The 25,737-nt window shown below is 38.9% G+C and overlaps 3 protein-coding genes across 3 annotated transcripts; 1 reads left to right on the forward strand and 2 right to left on the reverse strand.

Moving 5' to 3' along the window:
• The first annotated feature begins 246 nt into the window (after positions 1 to 246).
• On the forward strand, positions 247 to 3,434 carry LOC141642275 (uncharacterized). The gene is made up of 9 exons (XM_074451035.1): positions 247 to 362; positions 520 to 617; positions 962 to 1,134; positions 1,434 to 1,527; positions 1,673 to 1,783; positions 2,363 to 2,452; positions 2,688 to 2,773; positions 2,856 to 2,920; positions 3,067 to 3,434. The coding sequence occupies exons 1-9, from the start codon at positions 344 to 346 to the stop codon at positions 3,171 to 3,173; spliced, it is 843 nt and encodes a 280-aa protein (XP_074307136.1). The 5' UTR covers positions 247 to 343; the 3' UTR covers positions 3,174 to 3,434.
• Positions 3,435 to 3,620: 186 nt separating this feature from the next.
• On the reverse strand, positions 3,621 to 6,270 carry LOC141642276 (G2/mitotic-specific cyclin C13-1-like). The gene is made up of 7 exons (XM_074451036.1): positions 5,741 to 6,270; positions 5,033 to 5,265; positions 4,780 to 4,932; positions 4,643 to 4,676; positions 4,407 to 4,556; positions 4,099 to 4,233; positions 3,621 to 4,001 (listed from the first exon to the last, which is right to left on the reverse strand). Exons 1-7 carry the CDS (start codon positions 6,152 to 6,154, stop codon positions 3,927 to 3,929), a joined length of 1,194 nt encoding a protein of 397 aa, XP_074307137.1. The 5' UTR covers positions 6,155 to 6,270; the 3' UTR covers positions 3,621 to 3,926.
• Positions 6,271 to 11,169: 4,899 nt separating this feature from the next.
• LOC141633971 (uncharacterized) lies at positions 11,170 to 14,886 on the reverse strand. Its single transcript, XM_074446316.1, has 4 exons — positions 13,351 to 14,886; positions 12,740 to 13,213; positions 11,873 to 12,568; positions 11,170 to 11,604 (listed from the first exon to the last, which is right to left on the reverse strand). Exons 1-4 carry the CDS (start codon positions 14,884 to 14,886, stop codon positions 11,170 to 11,172), a joined length of 3,141 nt encoding a protein of 1,046 aa, XP_074302417.1.
• Between the last annotated feature and the right edge of the window lie 10,851 nt (positions 14,887 to 25,737).

Consider the following 25,737-nt stretch of genomic DNA (forward strand, 5'->3'; position numbering starts at 1 on the left):
AATGTCGTGAAATATTTTGGTCATTATAATACGAGGAATATTAATCGTGTTCTATAAGACTGTTATACGATATACGAATGCGTCATGGTAGTTTTATTATGAAGTATAACTCTGCAAGTTTCTTAGAATAAAGATAAGCGTTAGATTGGTTGTTGAATTGTCAATTTGTCATTACGTGTACTCGTCTTAAGGGAGACCGACTGAATTAAACCCGAGTGATCGGTCCAGTTTTTCAAAAAAAAAAAAAGAATTAAGTGAAGAATGGCCAATCACAGTCACGCCATCAACATCACTCAACTTCCACTAATCATCTTCCTTTTTGACCTTCTATACTCTCCTATCCATGGCTTCCTCTACTTCTGGTAAATAATTTCGCTAAATTTTTTGCAATTTTATTAAATTCTACATAATCTAACGATTTTTTATATATATTTATGAATTAGCATACAATTTTGTTGATCATGGGGTTATGTTTGATGAATATTTTGTATTAATTCAAACGTAAATAATTTTGTGAAGAATCGGAAACGATGTCGTCTAGCGTTGATGGACATAATGATCTCCTTATTGTTGGACCTGGTGTTCTTGGTCGCTTAGTTGCTCATCAATGGCGTCTGGTACTTTTCCATATCTCTAAATTACTAAAATTTGCGTAATTATTAATACTTGTGTAAGACGGTTTTACACAATTAGTTTTAGTCGTGTCTAACCCTCGACACGTTAGACTTATTATTCTGGTGTACTCCCTCCGTCCCCGGTCATTTGTTGTACTTTTCCATATTGGCGTGTCAGCAATTTGACCATTCACACTCAATTTGTTCCACTTGTCGTTTAGTAATTAGGTTTTTCCTCTTTTCTTGGTCGTTGTGCCAAAACCAAAGGACAACAATTGACCGGGACGGAGGGAGTATAATTTAAATGAAGGAATGTGATTTGTTTGAGATTTTTTGTTACTGGGTAGGAATATCCTGGATGTCAAATTTATGGGCAGACTGCAACTACTGATCATCACGACGAATTGATTGAGATTGGGATAATTCCGTCTGTTAAGGGAACGAGGTTGCCTCGTCAATTTTCTTATGTAATTTTCTGTGCTCCCCCGTCTAGGGGTGTGGATTATGCTGCTGATGTTAGGTAAGTCCATACCAAAATCTTCCTAGGTCCACCCGATATATTTCACGTCACTGTACACCCTAGCCAGTCGATTTTACCTAAGAATCTTCCTAATTAAAGGGCTTGACATGTGGTATTTGATACTTGGTCTACTCCATTTAGCTCTGTGGTTCTAACTTCTAAAGCTGCCTCTTCCTTCCCATAGTTCGACTATATGCTAGCTTTCGATGTCTGCATTTCCTAGGCGTATCTTCAAGTATGAACAATTGAGATGCAGAATCTTTTGTCTGTTAATGGTTTAGTAATTTTACAATAAACAGGGAAGCGTTTTCAAACTGGAATGGTGAAGGCAATTTTGTTTTCACGTCAAGCTCTGCACCGTATGACTGTACAGAAAATGGATACTGTGATGAGGTAGTACAACTTTTGTGTTGTTACCAAAGATACCAAGTTTTCTGCCTGTGAATTTTACAAAGATGTGGTGTATATACACATTGCAGATCTGGTTTGTGAAATTTTAGGGTTAATGAATCGTCTCTTTTCTTTCACGTGTCTGCAGGACACGCCTGTCGTACCAATAGGGAAGAGCCAAAGGACTGATGTTCTCCTAAAAGCGGAAAATGTGGTTTTGGAGCATGGTGGTTGTGTTCTCCGATTGTCAGGACTCTACATATCCTTAATGATGCTTGTTTTTTACTCTTGAAACTGTGCACTAGGAAAATACTACAACAACAACAACATCAGAGCCTTAATCCCAAAATGATTTGGGGTCGGCTAACATGAATCATGCTTTAGAACCGTCCCTGGGTGAACGCACACCTCAAAATGCGAATAGAAAAGGGAAAAATGAAAAACAAGAGGGAGAGCGAAAATGTAATACAAAGTCAAGGTGAACTTACAGGTGCACTAGGAAAATACAAACGGAAAATTGAGTGAACTATTTAGATCAGGCCTTCTGTTTCGGTTCCTCCTCCCTTACCTACCCCCTCATTTCCTCCTTGACCTTAAGGTCAGCGACATTTTATCCCAACCCGTCTTCACTTACCCTCGAGCTGTATGATCCTATTTTACCACGGTATAATGTTGGGTTCGGATCAGTAGGAGTATGTAGGACCATTAGTTGGAAAAAAATGGGGCTGAAATTGGGATTATTATGCGAGTGCCGAACAAGGTTGATATTAATTGTGAAATTTCATAGAGAACTTTAGTATGGATTGTATTTCATGATTGTATCCTTAACTCTTCATACAAAGCAGATAAAGGACCTCACACATATTGGCTGAATCAGGGAACTAGTGATCTGCGCCCCGATCACATCCTCAACCTCATACACTATGAAGTAAGTAAACATTATTTACTTTGCTTACTAGTACTTTGATATTGATATGTGCCCAACTGTCCGTCTGGTACGAGTACATGAATTGTCATAATTTGTTGGCCCTTAGTAATATAGCCAATTCATATGGACTGAGATTTTGTTTCTATTTCCGATGGAGCATTAATGCCAAAGACGCGGTATTCTTTGGTATCAAATAATGATTGATTATACACTGATCTTTCTTTTATGCTGCCAGGATGCAGCTTCTCTGGCCATCGTAATCATGAAAAAGAATCTGCGGGAGAGGATCTTCCTAGGTTGCGACAATCATCCTCTATCAAGGTGCTTTTCAGTATATCATCTCTGATGAGCTGTCCTTCCGCTCATATTAGCGTCATTTTGATTTGTTTTTTTTTCCGTGCAGGCAAGAAATTATGGACTTGGTTAATCAAAGTGGGAAATTTACCAAAAAGTTTGAAGCTTTCACAGGTAAAGGAGAAACTATCGTCCACAATGAAATATTTTGATACGGAGTATTCTTTGTTAGCCAATTAATGCTGTCGTAAATAATTGCACAGTACCTTGAATAAGATAACCCTTAACAGTGTTTTCCTTGACGGTGTTCAATTATTCAGGTGTTGATGGTGTGCTCGGGAAGAGATTAAATAACTCAAAAACTCGTGAAGAACTTGGATGGCAACCGAAATACCCTAGCTTTGCTCATTTTCTTGATGCACTGTAAAAGTGAAGGAGCTTGGTTGCTTAGCCTACTTTTGTGGCATGGTGGATACTGGATAGTCATAGAGATATCCGTGAATCCGTGATGTGGCTTTGAGATTGATGATTCTATACAGAAACTTCTGTAAATGTTGGAAATACAGAGCTTTTACTCTCTTCTTAATATTGTCTGTACAAGGAGGAAGATATAAAAAAAGAAGAATGCTAAGAGTAACAAGGATAATACTTCAGTTGTCTGTACAAGGAGGAAGAGGTTAACTCAAAATTGTCAACTAGTCGATCTTACTGTCTCGAAAATTCGTGCACAAAATTAGTGAGCAAACCAGTAAAACAAAGCAAGATGGCTTAGTCTTTAACTGTAAGATCATTGTACAAGGCAATAAGGCATAGTATAAAGTAATTACAATAATAGAGAACTTCTTGTCCTGCAATGTTGGATAGTTTATGGCTAAATCTCGCAACACAAATGTGAAATTGAAGCATTTACAAGAAAATACTACTTTTATTCAGCAATATAAGTTTTCATCAAGTGATGAATCTCATCAAATTCTATTGGATACTACACAAAGCTAGTTACAATCACTAGAACTAAATCGCACCAAAAAAATTCGCTGAACTTTCAATCAGTTGCATGCCTACTTCTGCTCAAAATTTCGCCGGAAATGCCAATCAGCTGTATTGAATATCATCATGTCAGATTATGAATGTCCTAGCTTCCAATTCATGCCGAAAGTCGTTCAGTATGTGCTAACAGTAACTATCTTTCTTTGACTTCATCGAAATAAGATGCAGGTATCTCTGGTGGAGATGACATCAGAGACACGCATTTGAACTGTTCCAAGTAAACAAAGAGTAGTATCAGAAAAACAAAGTCGAAAATCCAAGATGCAGGAAAACATATTACCATAGAAGCAGATTCGTTTTTATACCTTGTGCTGTTTGTATTTATTTCTGACAGCTACTAGGGATGCTCCTCTTCTGTCTAGTTGTAGATCTTGGATACGAAGAACACATTCTTTTAGATCTGACGGTTTGTATCCCGTGTAGCTTTGCAAGCTCGAACACTGAAACATGAGAAATATACAGCTTAACTTCGGTTTTGTGGAACACAAATCAGTCTTGCAGGTGAAACAAATCGACAAACCATTATGCAGACATGTGAAACTGTCTCAAACTTAACTCGTTATTAAAGAAATGAGAGTATAAGACAGCAAGACGTTTCGAGGCAAAGACTTACCCAAGGATGCTTCTTGGGTTGGACAGTTAACTTTGCTAGAAAGACGACAGAGGCTGCAACGGTCGAAGGCAAGAACTTCACACAGCCATAATCAAGCAAACTGAGCTCAGCCAAGTAGTAGCCCAAAAATTCCAATTGCAGATTCGGGATCTGAATAAATCACGTAAAACATCAGATAATTGGCTCTTAATTAACTGTAACAAAGATAAACTAAGACGGGATGTCAGGCAATATACCTTAGAGTTGCCTTGAGCAGCCCTAGTGAACTTCCTGCAAAGATCAAATACACAAACGCACCGTCATCAGTAACATTTCAAAAGCGAAACACGGATTACAGATCCACCAATAATAAAACCAGATCCTTGCAACTCACCTCAGAAATGTCTTGACAGTCGGATTCCCCATCTCATAGTTGAGACATCTTAGTACATCAGCCTCCATGTCTACCACCTCTTGTTTAGTATACGTGTTTTCAGTCATATCGCAGAACTTCTCCACAGGTTTCGGATCAATCTCTTCGTACTTCCTATAATACATTACACGAAATTAGAGACTTCAATAAACCAGCTAAAATGGATCAGAGGAGAAGAGTCTTGAAATCTGAGATCAGAGATCAGAGAACATACGATGCAATAAGCATTGCAGAAACACCAAGAAGCTGCAGTTTCTGTCGATTGATAGGCTTTGTCGACAAGTATCGATCAATGTGAGATATCGTCAAGTAAAGTGTATCTGAAACAACTTTGAATTCTTCAGCAAGCTCAACAAGCCAATCTACTAATATCCCTCTCATATTCGCACTCACATCCTTCTGAACCTTCTGCATATAATCCGCTACCGGCCTCCTCTTCTCCTCCTTCTGCAACAATTAATCACACTCCACTCAATTCAACACAAACCCTAATTCTCATTTTCAGCATTAAACCCCCAAAAAAATTCAAATTTAAAACCCTTAACATTTGGGGGAAATTAATATAATCAAATTAAATCAGTATTTCAGGATTACCCTTTTCAATTAACAAGATTCATAGCTAATTTATCCCTCCGTCTCACTCATTTATTGATGTTTGATTATAATACAACTCACAAAAAGTAAACAAATGATTGAGGCAGAAAAAGTATCAATTAAAAACCAATCAAAAACCCGGAAAATGTACATAATAGAAACAATCATAGCTGTAAAACAGGAATTCAGGATTACCCTTTTTCAATTTACAAGATTCATAGCTAATTAATTAAATTATTTGATTAAAATACGACTCACAAAAGGTAAACAAATGATTGAGACGGAATCAAAACCCGGGGAAAAAATAGGCAAGAGAAGCAATCAATACCTCCATATTGCGAAGATAATCGTAAATACTAGCAACATAAGGAGCACACATCTGAGGATCATCATCATCACCATCAACATCATCCAAAAACCCACCTTTCTTCTGCTCAATAACATCCTCTTCCGGCGTAGTCGTAGTCGTACTCGTATCGGGACGGGAAGTAATAGGCTTAGAACACTTCCTGAGCCTGCCACGTGGCCCACCACTCACACCCACCGGCACCGGCACCGCCACCGGCTTAACCCCCAAATTCGGGTTCCCAACCACATTAGTCGAAATCTCACCCAACACAACCCGTTTCTTGGAAACATGTTTCGCTGATTGTTGGTTTTGGTTCGGGTTTTCGTCAGTTGCTTTACGTTTCGCCGCCGCGGCTCGGGTTACGACCCTGATCATGTTCTCTTGGTTAGCCATGGAGGAAGCTAAGGTTGAATTGAAGTTGGAAATGTGGGAGTGTTTGGTTTGGTTTAGTTTAGAGAGAGAAAGTGAGGTGGTGAGGAAAGAGAGTGAAAGAAGGTAGGGATTTGTAGGAGGTGAAGTAGATTAAAGAAGGCGCCATTTTTGTTGTGTTTGAAAATATTGAAGAACACAACGTGTTTGATTTTTTGAGGTTTTTTGAGGGAGTTCGAAATTTAGAGAGGGGGGTTTGTTTTGGCGGTTCGGTTTAGTTTTTGGTTTCGAAAAATTTGGAAGCGGAAGCGGAAAGTGTGATGGTGAGATTTTGAGTTTTGGGGATGATCTTTTTCAGCTTTTGGGGAGTATATGGTTGAATTTTGGCGGTCCAAATTTGGTTGTCAAAATGTTCGGAAACTATTTGAATATGTTTAGTGGAGTGGAACACGTAAGCATATCTAAGCTTATGTTTTTTGGTTTTTCCACGGTTAAGTTCACTTTAGTTTGGGTTCATTTAGTTTTTATAGGCATGTTATTTTCGATTAAAACGAGCTTGACTAAATGAGGTTGAGCTGAACTAAATGGGGTTAGAGTAAAAGTTAGTTTGTGACCTGAACTAAACTAAATAGAGTTGAAGTGAAAGAAGCTGATATTAAGGCATAAAAAACAACGCCTAAGTTTAGTTTAATTAGTAGATAGTTTTAATCCTAAAAACAAGATTTAAATCTAAATAGAGTGAATTGGTCAAAAAAATGTACTCCCTCCTATTCATTTTAACTTTCCCCCTTTCCTTTTTCATCTATTCATATAACTCTCCCCCTTTCCTTATTTAGTAAAGTTTTATACTTATTTTAATCACCTTACCCCACAACAATACCCCACAATACTCATAATTTATCTTATTTTAATCACCTTACCCCACAACAATACTTATTTTAATCATCTTACCCCACAATAATATCTTCCCTCTCTCCAATTACCTTACACCACCACAATACTTTACAATAAAATAATCCTACCCTTAATTTGCGTGCCTTTTTGAAAGGGGAAGGTTAAAATGAATAGGAGGGAGTACTTTGTATTTATATTATACTCGATTATTTATAGGAAAAACTGGAAGAAAAAGGAACATACATCAGATGTACTACCTCTAATCTTTTTGTTTTGACCATATATGTATATTTTTTGAGCTTATTACCTCAAACTTTATTTATTTTTGAGCATATGTATATTCTTTTTGAGCTTATTAAAATTTATAAGTTAGATTTTAATTTTTTTACCTTTAAAACTCAAATTTTACTAAATTTATATGTAATGTTTTTGAGTTTATTATAATTTTCTAGAACTTAATGTTTAAATGAATAAACTCATAAACTTTCTAATAAAACTTAGAACTTTTAAAACAAACTCAAAAATTTTGTTATAATGCTCATAATCTAATGAATTGGTGGTAATACATCAGATGTATAATCCACCTACTGGAAAAACTGTTGTACATATAAGACTTAAGATTGAGAGCATTTTACACTTTTAAGTCTGAACTAAAAGGGTATTTAGAGAAATATAATGAATGCAAATAATATAGAATGATTTATTAATAAAATTAGTTGTGGTCAATATGAAAATGGCAGGTCCAAAATAAAAAATAAAAAATTCATTTGGAACATAATTAAATATAAAATTAAAGTGTTACGGAATACCAAAAAAACGCATGCATAGAGTTATGAAACAAGTTGTTTTTCGTATAATTTAGTGAGAGGATCGTCTTTTTGAATAATTCTGTTTTGGGCAAACAGGGTGTAAAAGTAAAACCCGCGCACTTACTCAGTTTCCAAACATTTATGGTATTAGAATCAATAAGAAATATAAAATGGCGGGAACTCAGGGATGTCGCTTTCAACTCAACTCAAATAGGCGCGGAAATTCGACATTAATTATAAAGGTTAATTTATAGAAACTAAAATGAATTAGCCAACTAGGCATTGCGTAATTTTGAAATTATGTTTATTAAATGCTAAGGCGAGTTTATATCAATATGAAAGTGTCCTAGTAGTAAATATATAGTAGTATGTAACGTCCCTCTTCGAGTCCAGTTCATCCAATCGCCAATTATCATTTGTTTAATTTAGCAACAATGTTCCTCGATATAACTAATAGAAATATATATAAAGCGTTTCATAATTGGCTCACCAATTTCATAGCATTTGGGCAGACTTGTATGAAAATATAGATATGTTCATACATATATTAACTAAGAAGCTAAGGTTGAGTAAGAAGTGAACGTTACTAGATTACTAGCGTGCGAATGCCACATACTCACAACGATTACTACCACAGACGACTAGATTGTTTTAACTTTGATGGTTTGCCTCTAAATGATGAAGGGATTGAATCGAATAGCTCGATTAAAGGAGCTGCCACTAAATTATTGTGGAAATTAAAAAATCTTTCGGTTTAACTGTATATCCTATTGAGAGCATGAAATTAATAGTACTTTGCCCTCAGTGTTTACCCTATGTATCATTTGATTTTGTGTGCTTCAATTGATAATTATCTTATTTAATATAAGAATTACTAGTTAGTAAGTTTGATATAATTATTGTGAATAATAGTTGTATTTTGAGAATTCGCTATCATATTACGTTTTATATGAAATGGAAGTTGAGTCAGTTCAAGATGAAATTATAGTAAGGGAAATTCGCACTTATACCCTTGAGTATAGGTTAATTCCACTCGTATCCCTACTTTTTGGAAAAGCTCATTTGCGGCTTTCAACTCTCTAATTACACACTAAGCATGACCATAATGCTAAACAACATCAATTAAGATGTTAAGTGCTATGTGGACCGCATGAAGAAGAATACCCTAACTAAAATATTGTTTTCTTCCCAACAAACATTATTCTTCCTTCCAAATTCATTTTATATAAACCCACTTCATCTTCAAAATTCACCAATTTGACAGTTTATGAGGAGATATACTCCCGTAATGAACAAGTTGGAAAAGGGAAGAGAGAACGTGAAGTTTTAAGGGTTTTTCAAATGTTAAAGTAAAGCTTTGCTTTAAGGATAAATTGAACTCGATGATATAAAAGTCACCAAACATTATATCCTCAAGAATCATTCGGCTAGCTTTGGCGGTTTTTGATAAGTGCATATCTTCATCCCCTAGATAACACTTCACGAGCATTTTCCAAATGTTTGCTTCAACATCACTTTTGCAGTTAAGCACGAGTGAATTCTCCATAACGTCAAATCAACATTTCGTCGCGAACCCCATATGGTACGAGGATTTCTCATTTAGGTCAGTTGACCAATCGACATATCGGCACGTCCCTTAATGTTTCAACGCATTCTTCTTTGGATCTCCTTAGTCCCTACCCTTATTATCCATTCCACTTTGGGGGAGGTAGTGTAATACCCCGTGTTTTATAGTGCTGCACTCAGCCGAGTACTCGACCAAGTGGGATGACCGAGTGGCTATTGGGACTTTTGATCAAACTCTGATTGTGATTCACTCGGCGGAGTGGCTGGTGCACTCGACCGAGTTCCACCGAGCACTCGATCAAGTGTCGCTGCTTAGTTATTTTCCGCGTTGGGCTTTGTTATTGGGTTTTGGTGTTTAAGCCCTCTTTTCAGATTTTTCACTCACTCTCACTCGTAAACCCTATCCCCCTTATCTCTCATAATCCCTAAAAATCCTCTCAAACCTTATCCACTCAAGATCTTGCCCATACCTTGAGGATTTGATTTTCCAATTCTTGTTCCTAGTCAATTGTTTACATTCGTAAGTATACTTTTACACCTTTTGCTTTATTCTTAATTAGTAAAACCTAGGTATTTAGTATGTTGCTTGTCTTATGAGATTTTAATTAGGATTTTGACTAATTAAATGGGTTAATTAATATTATTATTGTTGTAATATGTTGTTGTGATAGTTAGTCATAATTTGTGTAGGAGGAGACTTCATTGAGGAGCCCTTATAGCCTGCTTACTTGAGTTCTTGGAGATTAAGAAGAGGTAAGGTTTTCCTACTTAGCTTTGATAATATGAGTGTTTGCTCTTGCATTACTGTCATGAATTACATAATACATGTAGTAATTGCATGATAACATGAGTAAGTAAGTAACTAAGGTTTGTTTGCATACTAATGTTAAGTGTTAATCATATCTCATGGTTGGATAAATGGATTTCCCATGATGATCACCTTTTTACATTATAACATGAATTGGGAAGTTTGTCAATTAATTAGTTGGATTATTGGTAAACATGTGGATTATTGTCATAAGATGGTTCATTATTATGTGGAAAGTCTTAATTAGTATATTTTGCATACTTGGTTTATTGTGGATGTTGGAGGTGATGAATGGAGGATTTGAGTATCATGTTGGTTGTTGTTGAGGAGACATAAAGCGGTTGGGAATCCGTCTTACGCTTGAGTCGCCTCTTGGAGCTTTCCACTTCAAGAAGGACGTGCACGCTAATGATTCGAGTTTGGAAGGACTTGTGTGGTTGAGGCACGCTGTCTGGCAGAGATCCAGTTAGCGCCCGGGTTCGATACCACGGGTGTATCCCGAGTACTTTGTTATGGACTGCGGTCCGGCTTTGAGTGACGGTGTTGCGATGCCGTCACTGGGTTTGGTATAGAGGAGACATTGGTTTTGATAACTTGCATTGTTACATTATCATTTCATGTCATAAGCATTTAACATGTCACCCTCACATGATTCTAGTGGGCATTTGTACGATTGGAGCAAACCAAAGCGGTGAACCAAATGATGATTTCCGCTCATACGGGGAGCAGTGGCTTGACAGGTAGCATTTGCATATACTAGCTTGGAGGCTTGGGAGCGGTTTTCATATTAGCATGTCATCACTTTTGTTGTTTAGCTTTTTTTTTTTTTTTTTTTTGTCAGTACGAAAAAGACTACTCAACTACGCTATAGCTTTAGCCAGAGCGTGAGCAGTCCTATTAAGATGTCTGGGACAGTGACTAAGAGAAAAACAATGACATGAAATAGCTAAAGAAGAAATGAGTTAGATAAGAGGAGCAACATCTTGGCAAGGGTCACCAACACCGTTAACCTGGAGGGCGAGATTCATACAGTCCGTTGTAGCATCAATGTGTCTATATCCTTGAGAAACAACATCACTCACAGCCAAAAGAAGAGCCCTAGCTTCCGCTTGAAAAGGCGTTCTAGCCCAGAAGTTTCGTTGTCCAAAATGAAAATTAGCATCCTTACCATCTTGAAAAACCCAACTCGCAGACGACTTGAAATTAGACTTCCATGATGCGTCACATTTGATTTGGATATGGTCGTAGCAGATTTTATCACCAATTAAAGTATGCGGGAAATGAGAGCGAATGAGAAAGGCTTCATCCTGATCCTCCAAAAGCTTAACAATAGGCATAGCAATCCGGATCCTCTTATCTTCTTCAACACTGATATTATCATTGGCATCCTTATTCAACTGATTAAAAATTGAATAAAGGTCAAGGGTAAAATCAACGAAGGTTAAATTATTCCGAAATATCCATAGCCTCCAAAGGATATTAACGAAAAAAGAGACCTTAGGAATAGGGTTACTGCTTTTAAGGAAAAGAAGGAGCCAATTAATAATCCATCTTTGGATAGAGAGATAGTTACCAACACTACTTATGATACCCAAACAAGAGCCAAACCATATTCTGGAAGCAAAAGGATAGTCCCGAAAGATATGACTCAGAGATTCATGGAACCTCAGAGTGGCAAGCTTGACAGTGATGGTTCCAAGTGAGTCTACGTTTGAGAGCTTCTTCACCAGTGGGGAGAGAATTAGAAAATATCTTCCACAAAAAAACTTTCCACTTTCTAGGTATACAGAGAGACCAAAGACGTTTATGACAGAAAGAAACTGAGTCGGAATTCATCCGAAGACGGACCGTAGCAGATGCCTTCGACGCCCATAAGGATGCAAAAGCCAGCCTATAACCACTCTTAACCGAGTATTTACCATTGGGGGTGAGGCTCCAGAAAATGTGGTCTTCTTCATCCTCCCGTGGAATAGAGACAAAGAGTATAAAAGGAATTGCATCATGACGACACACTTGAAGAACCCGATCAAGGTCCCAGTCACCCTCTCTTGTTTGAAGCTGAGAAACATGAACCCGTGGTTTGATGGCTAAGCTATCTGTAGACAAAGAGTACAGATTGGCAAGCGACCGACCGTGAATCCATTTATCAGTCCAGACATCAAGAGAGGACGGAAAACCAACTTGCCATACAAGATTAGGAACAAGCAGTTGCACCCCCCATAGGATTCCACGTCCACCCCAAGAGAGATTACCTTTCAAAAAGCCACTATTCGACATTAGGTTAGATCTAGTAATACCCATTTTACTGCCTAAGACACGGCTAAGCAAACTCTCCTCATTATGCAGAATTCGCCAGCCAACCTTAGCAAGCAAACTTTGATTAAGGCAGCCAATATTTCTAATGCCTAATCCACCACATGATTTAGAGGCTTGGGTAAAGAGCTTACTACTCCAATGGAGCCCATTCTTCCTGCAAGTGCCACTCCACCAAAATTATGAGATCAGTGAGTCAATCATTGAAGTCACACTTACCGGCATTCGAAAAGCAGATAGTGAAAAAAGAGGCACTGAAGATAACACGGAGCAGATAAGAGTAAGACGTCCAGCTGGAGATAGAAAAATATTATTCCAACAATGAATTCTCTTCCTGACTTTGCCAGAGACTAAGGCGAAAATCTCCTTCTTAGTACGTCCAAAATCAGTAAAGATCCCAAGGTATAAACCCATTTGTCGATTGGCCACGACCTTAAGGATTTTAATACAATTTCTAGTAGTATGCATGGTGGAGTTCGGACTAAAAGTAATAGACGATTTAGCATCATAAATTTGATGGCCAGAAGCCCCACAATAGGATGAAAGATTATCTTTGAGAGCTTGACATGAGTTACTATCGGCATGTAGGAAGAAAATAGAATCGGCAGCAAATAGCAGATGTGAGATTGGAGGAGTAGATCTTGAAAGTTTAATGCCATGAATCAAGCGCTTATCTTGAGCGTAAAGAAGAAGCTGGGAGAGCACTTCCGTACAAAGAGCAAAAAGAAACGGGGATAACGGATCCCCTTGTCGTAGACCAACTTTTGGAAGGAAAGGATTTCCAGCAGAACCATAATAATTATTTCATAAGAGACCGTCTCGACACAAACCATAATAAGCTGAATGATGTGGAGCGAAAACCCCATAAAAAGAAGAGTAGCTCTGAGAAAATTCCATTTGATTCTATCATAAGCTTTGCTCATGTCAATTTTCAAAGCCATTAGACCATTCTTACCCATGGATTTACGTGTAATGTGATGGAAAAGTTCGTGAGAAAGGAGAATGTTATCACTAATACTCTGACCTGGAATAAAACCATTTTGATATTCTCCAACAAGGTGAGGCATATAAGTCTTCATCCTATTAGAGATGCATTTAGTGACAATTTTCATAATGACGTTACACAAGCTTATTGGTCGATAATCCCGTACCGTCTCTGGGCAATTTGTTTTTGGAATAAGGACAACGGATGTTCTATTAAGTTCTTTGGGAACATTTCCAGTGTTTAGGATGGAGAGAACGACATTAGTAACTTCATTTTTAATGTGGCACCAATACTTTTGAAAGAAGATAGCGGGCATACCATCAGGGCCAGATGATTTATTTGAACCCATTTGAAAGACAGCCGTCCTAACCTTCTTCCGGATAAATGGCTTACTCAAAGAATCCTTTTTATCACTATGCAACTTGTGCTTAATTAGGACAAATAAATGTCTATGCTTAGCAAGATACGTCTCAAAGGAATCATGGTCCAAGTTAGTTTCAAAAAGATCCATGAAGTAATTACCAAAAGTACTATTGATATCCTTCTCGTCAAAACACCAAGTCCCATCACCTTTGATGCCCAGGATAAGATTCTTATTATACCTTTCCTTGACCGAATTAAAGAAAAATTTAGTGCAAGCATCACCCTCTTGTAGCCAATGCACCTTAGCCCTTTGTTTCCAAAATAGAGAAGCAGCCTTATTAAATTCCAAATACTCAACATGGCAATTATCGTACGCTTCCTCATCATTACCATGGAAAGTGCCCTCAAGTTCAGATGCAAGTTTGTCATCAAAATCAGTCCACTTTTGATGCCATTCTATCCGTTTCTTCAAGGTCCAATTTTTTAACACACGCCGAACTCGTTTAAGTTTACAAAGTACCCTAAAAGTGGGAGAGCCTCTATCCGTCTTGCACCATTCACGACTAACAATAGAACATTCATCATAATCAAGACACCAGGCCTCAACCTTATAAGATTTCCTCTTTTTAATACCGAACAACTCAGTATCAAGAATAATGGGTGCATGATCCAAACATTGAATGGGAAGATGAGTAATACCAGTGCTAGGATAAAAGGAACACCAATCCAAAGAACCCAAGGCCTTATCAATTCTTTCATAAATGCAAGAGTTACCCTTTCGATTATTGCACCATGTGAATTTAGGTCCCTTAAAGACGATATCAGATAAAAGATTCCTAGTTTTCCATTCCGAGAAGTAAGAGGCACCGAAAATCTTGCCTGTATCACCTCCTAATTTATCCTCATGAAACTCTAACTGATTGAAATAACCAATAATAAAGAAAGGTGCCTCAAGTTTGGAAAGCCAATTTTGAAGGTCCATCCAGACTGCTTTCCCACTACAACGAAAACGCGGCATAGTGACAGGCATACCGACGGAAAAAACGAGCCGTCAGAAAACTCGGGATACTGACGGATATGTGACGGAATTTCCGTCGGTATGAATTCCTGACGGATTTCCAGTCAGTTGTAAATGGCGCGTTGACAAAGTCAATGGCGCTAAAAAACATGTGACGGAATATCCGTCAGTATTTCCAAAACACTGACGGAATTTCCGTCATTGGCATTCACACGCAACAGTTGATGACAGCTGTGAGTCATTTGGGATATCTGATGGATATTCCATCAGTAAAGCATAAAAACTGACGCAATTTCCGTCACATGTGTTAGTTTTTTGAAACCATGGTGTATTACAGCCTGTCACAATAATAGACCCATTGACGGATATTCCGTTCCGTTAGTAATTTGGAAAAACTGATGGAAATTTCGTCAGGTTGTCAAATAATGTGACGTGTCCAGCTTACGCATTATTGGTCTGATAAAGTTGGCCTATGGCGGAATTTCCGTCAGTTTTTTTTGTAAATACTGATGGAATTTTCGTCAGGAATCCTATTTAACTGACGGAATTTCCGTCAGTCGTTCCTTTTATCTCAAACACGGGATCATTCATTCATCACTTTACCAATTTTCGCCCAAATTAAAAATCGCCAAACCCTAACACCACCGCCTTAAAATCCGACACCACGTGTCCCGTACACTGACGGAATTTCCGTCAGTAATGTGAAAAAACTGACGGAATTTTCGTCACTGCCTTTTTCCTCATTTTTCCAGAATTAATAGGAAAATACCACGTGTCCCGTACACTGACGGAATTTCCGTCAGATCCCCCTTTTTTATGTGTTCCAGGTTGGCGCCAAAAATGGGCCACGTGTCAGTATGTGATGGAAATTCCGTCAGTATTTCCATTTCCTGACGGAATTTCCGTCACTAGCAATCTAGAAACAAGGACGGTTTTTCTGTCAGTATTTGTATTTACTGACGGAAATTCCGTCAGGATAGGTATTTTAGTGACGAAATATGCTGACCCTGGTTCCTGACAGAATTTCCGTTAGGAAATGAAAATACTGACTAAAAAGCCGTCAGTACGACCTGATTATTTCCGTCGGTATCCCGCGTTTTCGTAGTATTGTCCTTTTATACTTCTTAGGAGCACCATAGAAACAACAAGCATACCAAAACATAGCATCACATTCATTTACCTTAAGGATTACAAAGTTTGCACATTTAAGAATAATACAGTCTACATCCCAGCAGGGTTTCTATCCTACCCACAGACCACCCTTTGTTCCAAGTGCATCAACCCCTACAAACGTACTAAAACCATAACGACAAAACAAAGACGTTACATGATTACTAGTACATTTTGTTTCAGAAAGAAAAACAAAATCATACATATTATTATTAAACAACATCGCTCTTAATTTCGTAATTGCAGGAGCGAGCGGATCATTTAGACCCCTGCAATTCCATGCCATGCATCTCATTGAGGAGAAGAGGATTGATGTGGTTCAATCCCCGCAATACCATCAGAGTTTCCAGTAACATCAACCTTCTTATCACTGGAGCTGCTGGAAATAATAAGGTCATCGTCCGTAATCACCAGATGGAAGCCATGATTGACCTGCTCAGACGTCTCTCCAAAGCAATATGAAGTAGAGACCTTGTTTTTCTTACCTGAACTTGTGACAGACTGATAATCAGAATCATAGTTGTAAAGTTCAGCAAAGAAATCAAGTTGTACACGAGGATCAGAAAAGGATTTTCTTTTTGGACTGCGCTTTGTTGTGGAGCATTCTCCCTTCAAAGATTGAGCTAACATCTTCAAATCTTTTCCTTTACCAAAATGAATTAGAGAAAAAGATGCCATAGGTTCCTCAATAGCAGCTGAAGATACTACATTATTCTGAATAATATCATTAGAAATGCGAGGAGGCATTGCAGATGTATCCTCTACTGGTTGAGGAGATAATGAAGCAAAATTATCAAAAGCATCATGAAAAAGTGTGTCAGCAGAAGAACCAGAAGACAAAACAGTGACAGTTCCCAAGGAAGAATCTGAAGAGATAAAAGGCCATTCAGGAGTGGACTGTTCTTCATCAGACGAAATAACAATGCCATAATCATTTTGAATAGGACTTTCAAAACCAGTATTGATGCCCATACCCATCGGATCATGATAAAACACAGGTAAAACACTAGGAGCTTCAAGAAACTGGTTATAACCTCTAGCATCTGCATCCTGAAACACAATATTAGAAAAGCCTTCCACTCTAACCCTGATAGAATTGAGAATAAAAACATTCTCATCATATGTAAATTCCCTTTCACCATGACCAAGAAATTCCCCATAAGGATCACCAAGCACCCAATTAAAAGTATTCGGTTCAAAAGAGTTATGAGTAGTAGGATTCCCAGGAGTAGAATTCAGACCAGCAGAAGAAGGTGCCTCAGTGGTACCATTCATAAAAGGAAGAGCATCATCTGGTGGGTGAAAAGCCTCCAAATCCACAGCCGCCACATTAGTGTTGTTGAGAGTAGGAAGGGCAGGTCCTTCTTCCAAAATATTAATCTACATGGAGGGGTTAGTAGCCAAATAACCCTCATACAAATAGATCCCTCCATTCTGTAAACCCAAAGGATCAATGTGACCATTAGAGAACAGATTTCCAACGTCAGTACCATTTTGAACACCAGGGGAAACCATATAACCATGTAAATCGCCATTTTCCACAATACCTTGGGGATAGCCATTTTTCATTGCATCATGAATACCATTAGGCATGATGTGAGCATGATCAGCAACAGGAAGAAAAGTAGGAGGCACATTACCCTCCACATCAGTCATACCACCATTTACCATATCCGCACCAGGTCCATGAGTTGCCAAATCCGCAGTTGCATGTATCAAATCACCATTTTCCAATGGTTGAGTATGAAAATCATTGGCAAAAACATCTGCATGATCCATCTGATCACCATGCAGACCCTCCCCAACTTGATCATTGACATTATCCTCCATAAGCTTAATATTGATGTTATTATCAGGGATATCATTAGTGTCTTGCATAGGATCATTGCCATGAATATCATTAGGATCATTCATAGTCCCATTACCCATCTGCATGTAAGCGTGATAGGCTGCCATACTCTCATAAATAATTGGACTAGCAAAGGGCAAAGCTGTGACAACAAACTCCATGCCTGGGTGCATGCGACCACCATAAACCAATCCAAGATCAAAATCAATAACGTACTCTTCCAAGTAGTCAGCAGAAACATAGGCACCACGATGAACTCCCAAACGAACCTTTGAAGTAGCATACTTGGTGGTTGACGGCAGTGCACTTAGATTGAGGTTAAACATTGTATATTGATATCTGGTTTGAAAAACCACAAAGCTACAATCAGTTGCAAGCTCCAAAGACGAATTGATACTAAAGATAATATCATGAATCCTCTCCACACAATGTGAAACCTTATGACCTATTCTGCCACAACGGGTACAATACTTATACACCTCTTCATATTTGAATTGTATCCATAAAAGCTTGTTATTAGCGCATGAAAGAAAGAATCCCGGATTTAAAGGATCCCCAAGGCGAATGGTGACCCTCAACCGAAGATAATCATGATTTGGGATATTATGAAACTCCTCCACTATAGCATCATCCCCAAAAAGTCTTGCAATAATAAGCGCCATATTCATGTTGAGATATTCGAAAGGGAGACCACAAACCCTAACCCAAACCCTAGCAGTAGAAAAGGTTAATGTGGTGGGGACCAGACCAGGTTGCCACTTTTTGAGAACCAATAGTGCCCCATCAATGACTAAAATACTTCGTTCAAGAACATCGTATAAGTTATGCATGTCTTGAAAGTGAATAACATAAATATCTCCCATTCTTCTGACATGTTGTGGACATGGGCCACAGGCCGGTCTGTGGATTTGGGCCACCTACCGATCTGTAGTCACGGGTCACCTGCACGCCAAGCCAATTTGTGGACATGCAGTGGTCTTTTGAAAGCCACGCTCGGCGGCGTAAAAATGCTTTCGACCGGATCGCTTTAGATCGGTCGGTTTCGTCTCGGTAAAGGTCTCGAAACGATTAGAGATGTTCGGAGTCGCCACCAAGCATTTGTGAGATGCTTGGAACTCGTTCGAATCCACTTTATACCTAGGTCAATCAAGGCAAAAAGCGGTGTTTGACATAGGTACTAAAGATAAGGACTCGTCCCCCTTTTAGCATTTCATGCCTAAAATGACTCTCGTACGCCCTGGATAAAGCCATTCACTATCCAAAGGTTCTGAGTAAAGGGTGAGGGTACGTATTGGAAAGCCCTTTAATCTGACACCCAATCCCGCCCGCGTTAGCGGCCTCTACTAATCGATCGTGGTTGTTTAAGTGCAAAAGTTGATAAAACGGTTAAAATGCATGAATGCGCATCCAAAAGTCTTAACCTAACATGTGAATATTTTCTAAGTCGGTTGTTTATGTATGTACCAAGAAATTGGTGTCAAAGTTGAATTTAGATTGATTTGCATGTGAAAGCAAAAATTAAACATCCATTTACCAAATTCGGATGGTGATGTTTAACACGATCCATATGTTTGAAAAAAGGTGTCAAATGACAAAGTGTAAAAACGTAAACTTGTCGATCTGATCTGTCACGTATTCGGATTAACCGTAATCGGGATCGTCCTAGACAAGTACCAAAACGAGACAGAATAGTACCAGACAATCCCACAGGGGCGCGAGCTTATTGGCGAGGGTAGGGGCTCTGCCCTGGTTTTGGAAGTTGGAAACAGACGGCCGCTTGGGGCCTGGGGGCGCGAGCAATGAGCCGACCCAAGGGGGCGTCTCCTGGTTCTTGAAAAGGTTATTTAAAATCGTATTTATGATGAAAGATTTGCAAGTATGATTTGCATGACTCGGAATAATTACTATTATGTTAGTAATATTCGTTGTCGGATTAGCAAGTTTGAAAAGCATAGTTTACAAATAAAAATGTAAAATGTTTGATTTGAAATAAAAATGTTAAGTTCATTTCTTTGTAATTAGTCAAGTTTGTCATTGTACTCGGATTAAACCGACAATGTATAAAGAGCCAAGGATGATTATGAATTATGACTAATATGTTTACAAATGCAAACAAATGAGAAAAATGCTAAGTAAAATAAAAGGGGGTTAAAATACCCTTTAATTTGTAAGTAACCAATAATATCATCGAGTCACGGAATAAACCGTCATGGTATAAAGAACCAAGGATGATTTTTGTAATGGTCAAAAATATGTTTATCATAAAAATGAATTAAAATGGTAAATAAAAGAAAAGAATTTCCTTTAAAATGTAATTAACCAATTAATATCACCGAGTCACGGATTAAACCGTCATGGTATATGGAACCAAGGGTGATTATGATTTATGGTTAAAAAGTTTATCATAAAAACGATTTAAAACATAGAAAATGGTAAAAACCGATTGCAAATAAGAAAGAAATAAAGAGGAAAGACGAGAACAAACACGGATGAGTCTGGCCTGGACACCCACAGGAGGCGCGAGCCTCCCTGCATAGCAAGGAGCTCCTGTCTCAGGCCAAAACTCGGTTTTGGCTCGTCTAACCTATATTTGAATCGTGTTATGAATTGTTCATGCATGTAAACTCATGTAAACAGTAAAGACATGAAATAAATGAGTTGTTTACACCTTCAAACTTACGTGTATTGATGTTTTCAAAGTAGACGACTTTAGAGACGGTTTTCTCGTTGTAGACACCTCGTTTCTGCACCTCCCGCCAAACACCCAGTGATGATTGGGCCGCATGTTTAGCATATGTCGCGATTTTATGACGTTTCGTAAATCGATTAATAAAAGGTAACTCAAACATTTGTGTCTACCTCATGGTTGTCATCTAGGTGCCATTACGGTCGTTTTGGCAGTAATTAGAGTTCATTTGGAGACCGGGTCAAAAACCGTCTTCATTTCCTATAACCGTCAAAACCCGAGTTCAAGTTACAATGGAAAATTTGAGCATTCGCGTCCTCACCCTCGAGAATGGAATGGTGGAAAAGAACACACCACCTAGAGAAACCTCTAGTCTAGGTCGTCCAAAGCTTACCTCTTGCAATAACCGTCGTCCTAGAAAGCCGAAAATAGCTGTAAGGAAACCTGGGAGGCATCAAAGGGTGCTTATCGATTTAGGCATGTATTATGCCGATGCTTTGAAGAGACTCTCTGCCCAAGGCAAGCTACATCCAATAGGACCGACTCCGGATCCACCTTTAGAGAAACAGATGAACCTCTGGAAGGGCAACAAATACTTCTTATATCACCAAGGTAGAGGCCATGATATTGAAGAGTATTTTCTCTTGAAACACACCATCCAAGATATGATCGAAGAAGGCAAGCTTCCTAAGCCACCTTCTGTCGCGCAATCTAAGAAAATTGACCCTCTTGGGTCTAATATCATTAAACATGACGAAGAATCATCTCTAGACTGTTCTCATCTCCTCAATCCTCGTGACGATGAAGAAATCAATGTCCTCGAAGATGACGATATCCAAAGTGAAATGCTCATGCTTTCCATTGCCTTCAACAAAAAAAATTCCAAAATAGAGGGAGCTATTGATAACCTAAACTCTCGGCTTTCCAACATAGAAAACCAGTTCGCCGAAATGGGTAAGAAGCTTGATGCCCAACTTCTCAAAATGAAAAGTGTCCAGACAAACCCTCAACTTGACAGTCTTAAGGAGAAAACAAAAGCGAGCAATCTATTCCTAGTTCTTCTCATCCAAGGATCAAAATCAACAAAGGCAACCTCATGGACCCTTCGTCAAAGAAACCTAACAACTCTTCAAGGTCATTCACAAAGGCTTCCGAGAATAAGGATACACCTCCTAGGAAATTTACCAACATTTGTATTACATACATCGATGCCCTTCATAGACTCATAGAACGACGAATGTTGAAACCTATCGGTCCTACACCTGATCCAGAAAAGAAGTCTAGGTTCTGGGATGAGAATGCCTACTGCAAATACCATAGAGGAAAAGGGCATGATACAGAGAAATGTTACAAATTAAAACATGTCATTCAGGATATGATCGAAGACGGGAAATTGTCCCTCTCAAACTTTAGCCCACAAGGCAACTTAGGCGATCCTCATGGATATACCGCTTATCAAGAAACTTTCGTTGACTATTACCCTTTTAGTGTTCCCAATGACGAAGATGAGGTGCACAAATGGGTGAATGCTCAAAGTCAGATGCCGAAGTCAGTTGCTGGAAGAGTAAATATTCAAGCATGGGTCGATGATTACGAGTCTAGATCTAAGATCGAGTCGAAGTCCGGATCCGAGTCCGAGTCCGAGTCTTAGGCTTTCTTTCCCCAATTGTTCTAGTGTCTTTCATCGTTTCCATTCCTAGTGACAACCTGGGGGCTATCCCACGAGTCACATGTCTTCTCGAGTCTACGTTAAATACATTCATTATTCAGTTCAATAAAAATACAATTTTCACTCCATATATTCTATCATATCTCTTCTTTTATCCTTTTTCTGCGATAACAAGAATTAATTTGAGACCTTTTAAAACAACAACAACACATGACAGTCGATGTGAGTGCATTTAAATAATGTTCCGTTCTATGTTGTAGAGGACCTGAAACTCCGTGTTCATTTTCCTTACCTATTTCGTGTCTGGAAATAGAAACCTCATTATACGAGCCTATCTCAAGAGATTCTAGGACAAATCTAGACCGTCTCCCTTGTTACCAATCCATGATGGAAGGCAAGCCCATTCCCTACAATAAACAACCTGTTTACTAAAAAGACCAACTTGTTTCCCACCAAAGATGTTAGTCTGACTCAAATACATGGTAGCAAACAAATACAAGACGATACGAGCCATGATCAAAGACAAAGGCTCAATCAAGAGAAATGACCGAAATCAATATCCAAGGCCGCAGTTATGCCCGTAATCAAAGATAAAGGAGTCAAAAGAAAGAAGGCTCGATCAAGCAAGTCAATGTCAATATCCAAAGTCAAAGTTATCTTCAAAAACCCGAATCAAAAATCTGAGCAAGAATCCGAGATATATTTTAGACCAAGAATCTGAGTCTGAATCAAGTTACAGTATAGAATCAAGACATCGATAAATATGGTTAGCTAGCACCCTCACTTAGCCTTTCACACATCACACACCCTAAGTCCTTCTCGAGACCGTTACGGGGAGATAGTTAGGAATTTTGAGAATCCTCTAAAGCTTATCAAATATACCCATACTTTAGGGCTAAGACATGGAAACTTGATCCCGCATCAATTAACCCACCTTTATATGCTCAGGCTACATCAAGCCAAGACTCCATTTCCAAGCCATATTACAAGACATAACCCCATTAAGCCTTAACTCCACAAAATCAAGCTCCAGAGATTTTTTCATCAAAGCCTCTTATTACCGAGCTCCACATTCCAAATATCCAATCCAGTTTCACCTTGACCTAGACACGGAGTCTTCAAATACTTTGATACCTAGGACAGGACATACCCATACCATCCTTAGGGTCCACTTTTAGGTGTGCTCACATAACAAGGAAATTTTTACAAGCTTAATCATACCCCTTTGGTCTATGATTAGAGAGAGTTATCTCAAATAGATTCTTCGAGTCACCAAAGGAATATTACCCTTGTGACCCCTGCACTTTAAGGTCATAACAACATAGCTTAGGCACACACTTGAACTACGAGCATGGTTTGATTTCACCTTTTCACGTGGATACGTAGGCAGTCTTTTCTTACACAAGAAGGATACAACCACAACACCCAGACAAAATTAACCAAATCTTAGAACTACGATCTGGTTTGATTTCACTTCACGTGAATACGTAGGCAGTCCTCAAGGACACAACCATCCCCACTTCCAACTCTCAATCTCAATTATCAACCACCTCAACCATCCCAATTTTCAACCTTCCAACCTCAATTAACATCCCTTCCACAACCACCACCTCTATACTGGGGCTCCTTATTGTTGCCCAGCCTCTTTTTTTACCAAAGTCCAGAGTCATCTTCTCATCCTGGGGGCTTCTCTTCCGAGATCCCACCCTTCCTTTATTCCTCTCTTATTTAAGTCTAAGCTAGTGCTCGGTCCGGACACTGACAAAGATCTTAGATCAATTCTCCAATTTATCGTGCCTCAGAGGGGTCTCTTTTACAGCAAACAGTGGTGAAAGAAGTCTTAGTAGACAGCTGATCTATGCCTCATGCCTTGCCTTTATATGCCCCCATCTTTCTTGCAATTCTTCTACCTTTGGAACCGATACGCATTGTCACCCACACTTGGCTAGGGGTTGCGCATACTTAAACAAAGTCTGTCAAAGTCATCCCTGTGTCGCGTCAAATCTAAGTTAGTGTCGCGTCAGTCAAACCTAAGTCTACATTTCGCGTCACGTCCTAGTAGATCTGTGTCATGTCAAGTCCTATGTCTAAAGCCAATTGAATATGCATAACGCATTACAAACGATAAATTTCTTTGAACAAGTTTTAAACAAGTTTTAAAAAGAAACAACTTTTGCAAAACTTTTGTGTTTCCTCATTTGAGGTCCATGTAATAATCGCTTACGTGCATATATTAGATTGCATTCTTGTGTGGCTACTAACCATGCAGGTAAGTATCAGAAGCAGTACTTTATTAAGACCTCGCTTGTCACAACGAGCGAATATTCTTTGACAGGTGTTTCGACACACCTCTATTCATCGTTCCCCCGAGTGTACACGGACGGACATTCCCTCTCGAGACATGGAGATCGGTTCCGATTATGTTCCCCAAAGAGAGAGTACAGACGACCAATCGCCCCTCTCGAGACATGGAGATCAGTTCCCGATTATGTTCCCCCAACGAGAGTACACGGACAGACAATCACCCCTCTCAATACGTGGAGATCAACATCAACCCCAAGACTTATCGAAGTTTGTTTGAAGACGACCCAAGCAGCTTCTCCCAGCAGTTCCCGCTTACATCCTGCTACCCTTGACATTTTTGTTTCCTCATAGAGTTCGGTAAAGGTGTCGTTCTCCAGAAGTTTCTAAACCAGAGCCTCCTTCCTTAGGTTCGTAAACCCAAAGTTAGGATTCTTACCCCTAGATTCTTAGATCCCAAAATGGCTTCCTTTAGGTTCACAAGCCTTTAAGCTCCCACACGAACGTCCTTAGGTTCATAAACCCATAAATTCTTTTGGAGTTCTCATACCTCAGAAAGCTTAAGTGCACGTGTTTAAAACAAGAATTAGTAACCCAGTAAGTTCCTAAACTTAACCCTAGGATCCCAAATCCTCTTAGGTTCACAAGCCTTTAATTCCCATACCATCTGTCATTTTTTGTTCATATACCCAGGTTCACACACCTAGCTTCTTTTAAGTTCCCAAACTCCCTAAATTTCACATACTTATACCCTTTAGGATCATATTCCTTTAGGATCACCTTTTCTCTTTAGGATCACCTTTTCTTAGAGTTCATACACCCAAACCTTGGTTACCCCTTTTAAGTTGAACTTATATTTGGCCTCCTTCCCGTCGATGCTTTCCTTTAGGGTCCCACACCCTAGCACAATCCTTATATATCTTTTAGGTCTTACCCTTAGCTCCTACGCTTAACCTTAGCTCCTACGCTTAACCTTAGCTCCTATGCACTTCCAGAAGCATCACGAGAAAGAAGTCTCAGGTATGGTCTCTTCTTATGGCTGGCGAGCCTCCTTACATAGTCTAATGGACTTTAAACGACCTCCCCGATAGTCGACAGACTCTAAAATGTTCCCGACGACAGGTCATTGGCTCAGACCCCTTGAACCGCCTCGCGTCGCTATAGTCGTCAGGTTGT

Source organism: Silene latifolia, chromosome 2 (assembly GCF_048544455.1).
Source record: "Silene latifolia isolate original U9 population chromosome 2, ASM4854445v1, whole genome shotgun sequence".
NCBI lineage: Eukaryota > Viridiplantae > Streptophyta > Magnoliopsida > Caryophyllales > Caryophyllaceae > Silene > Silene latifolia.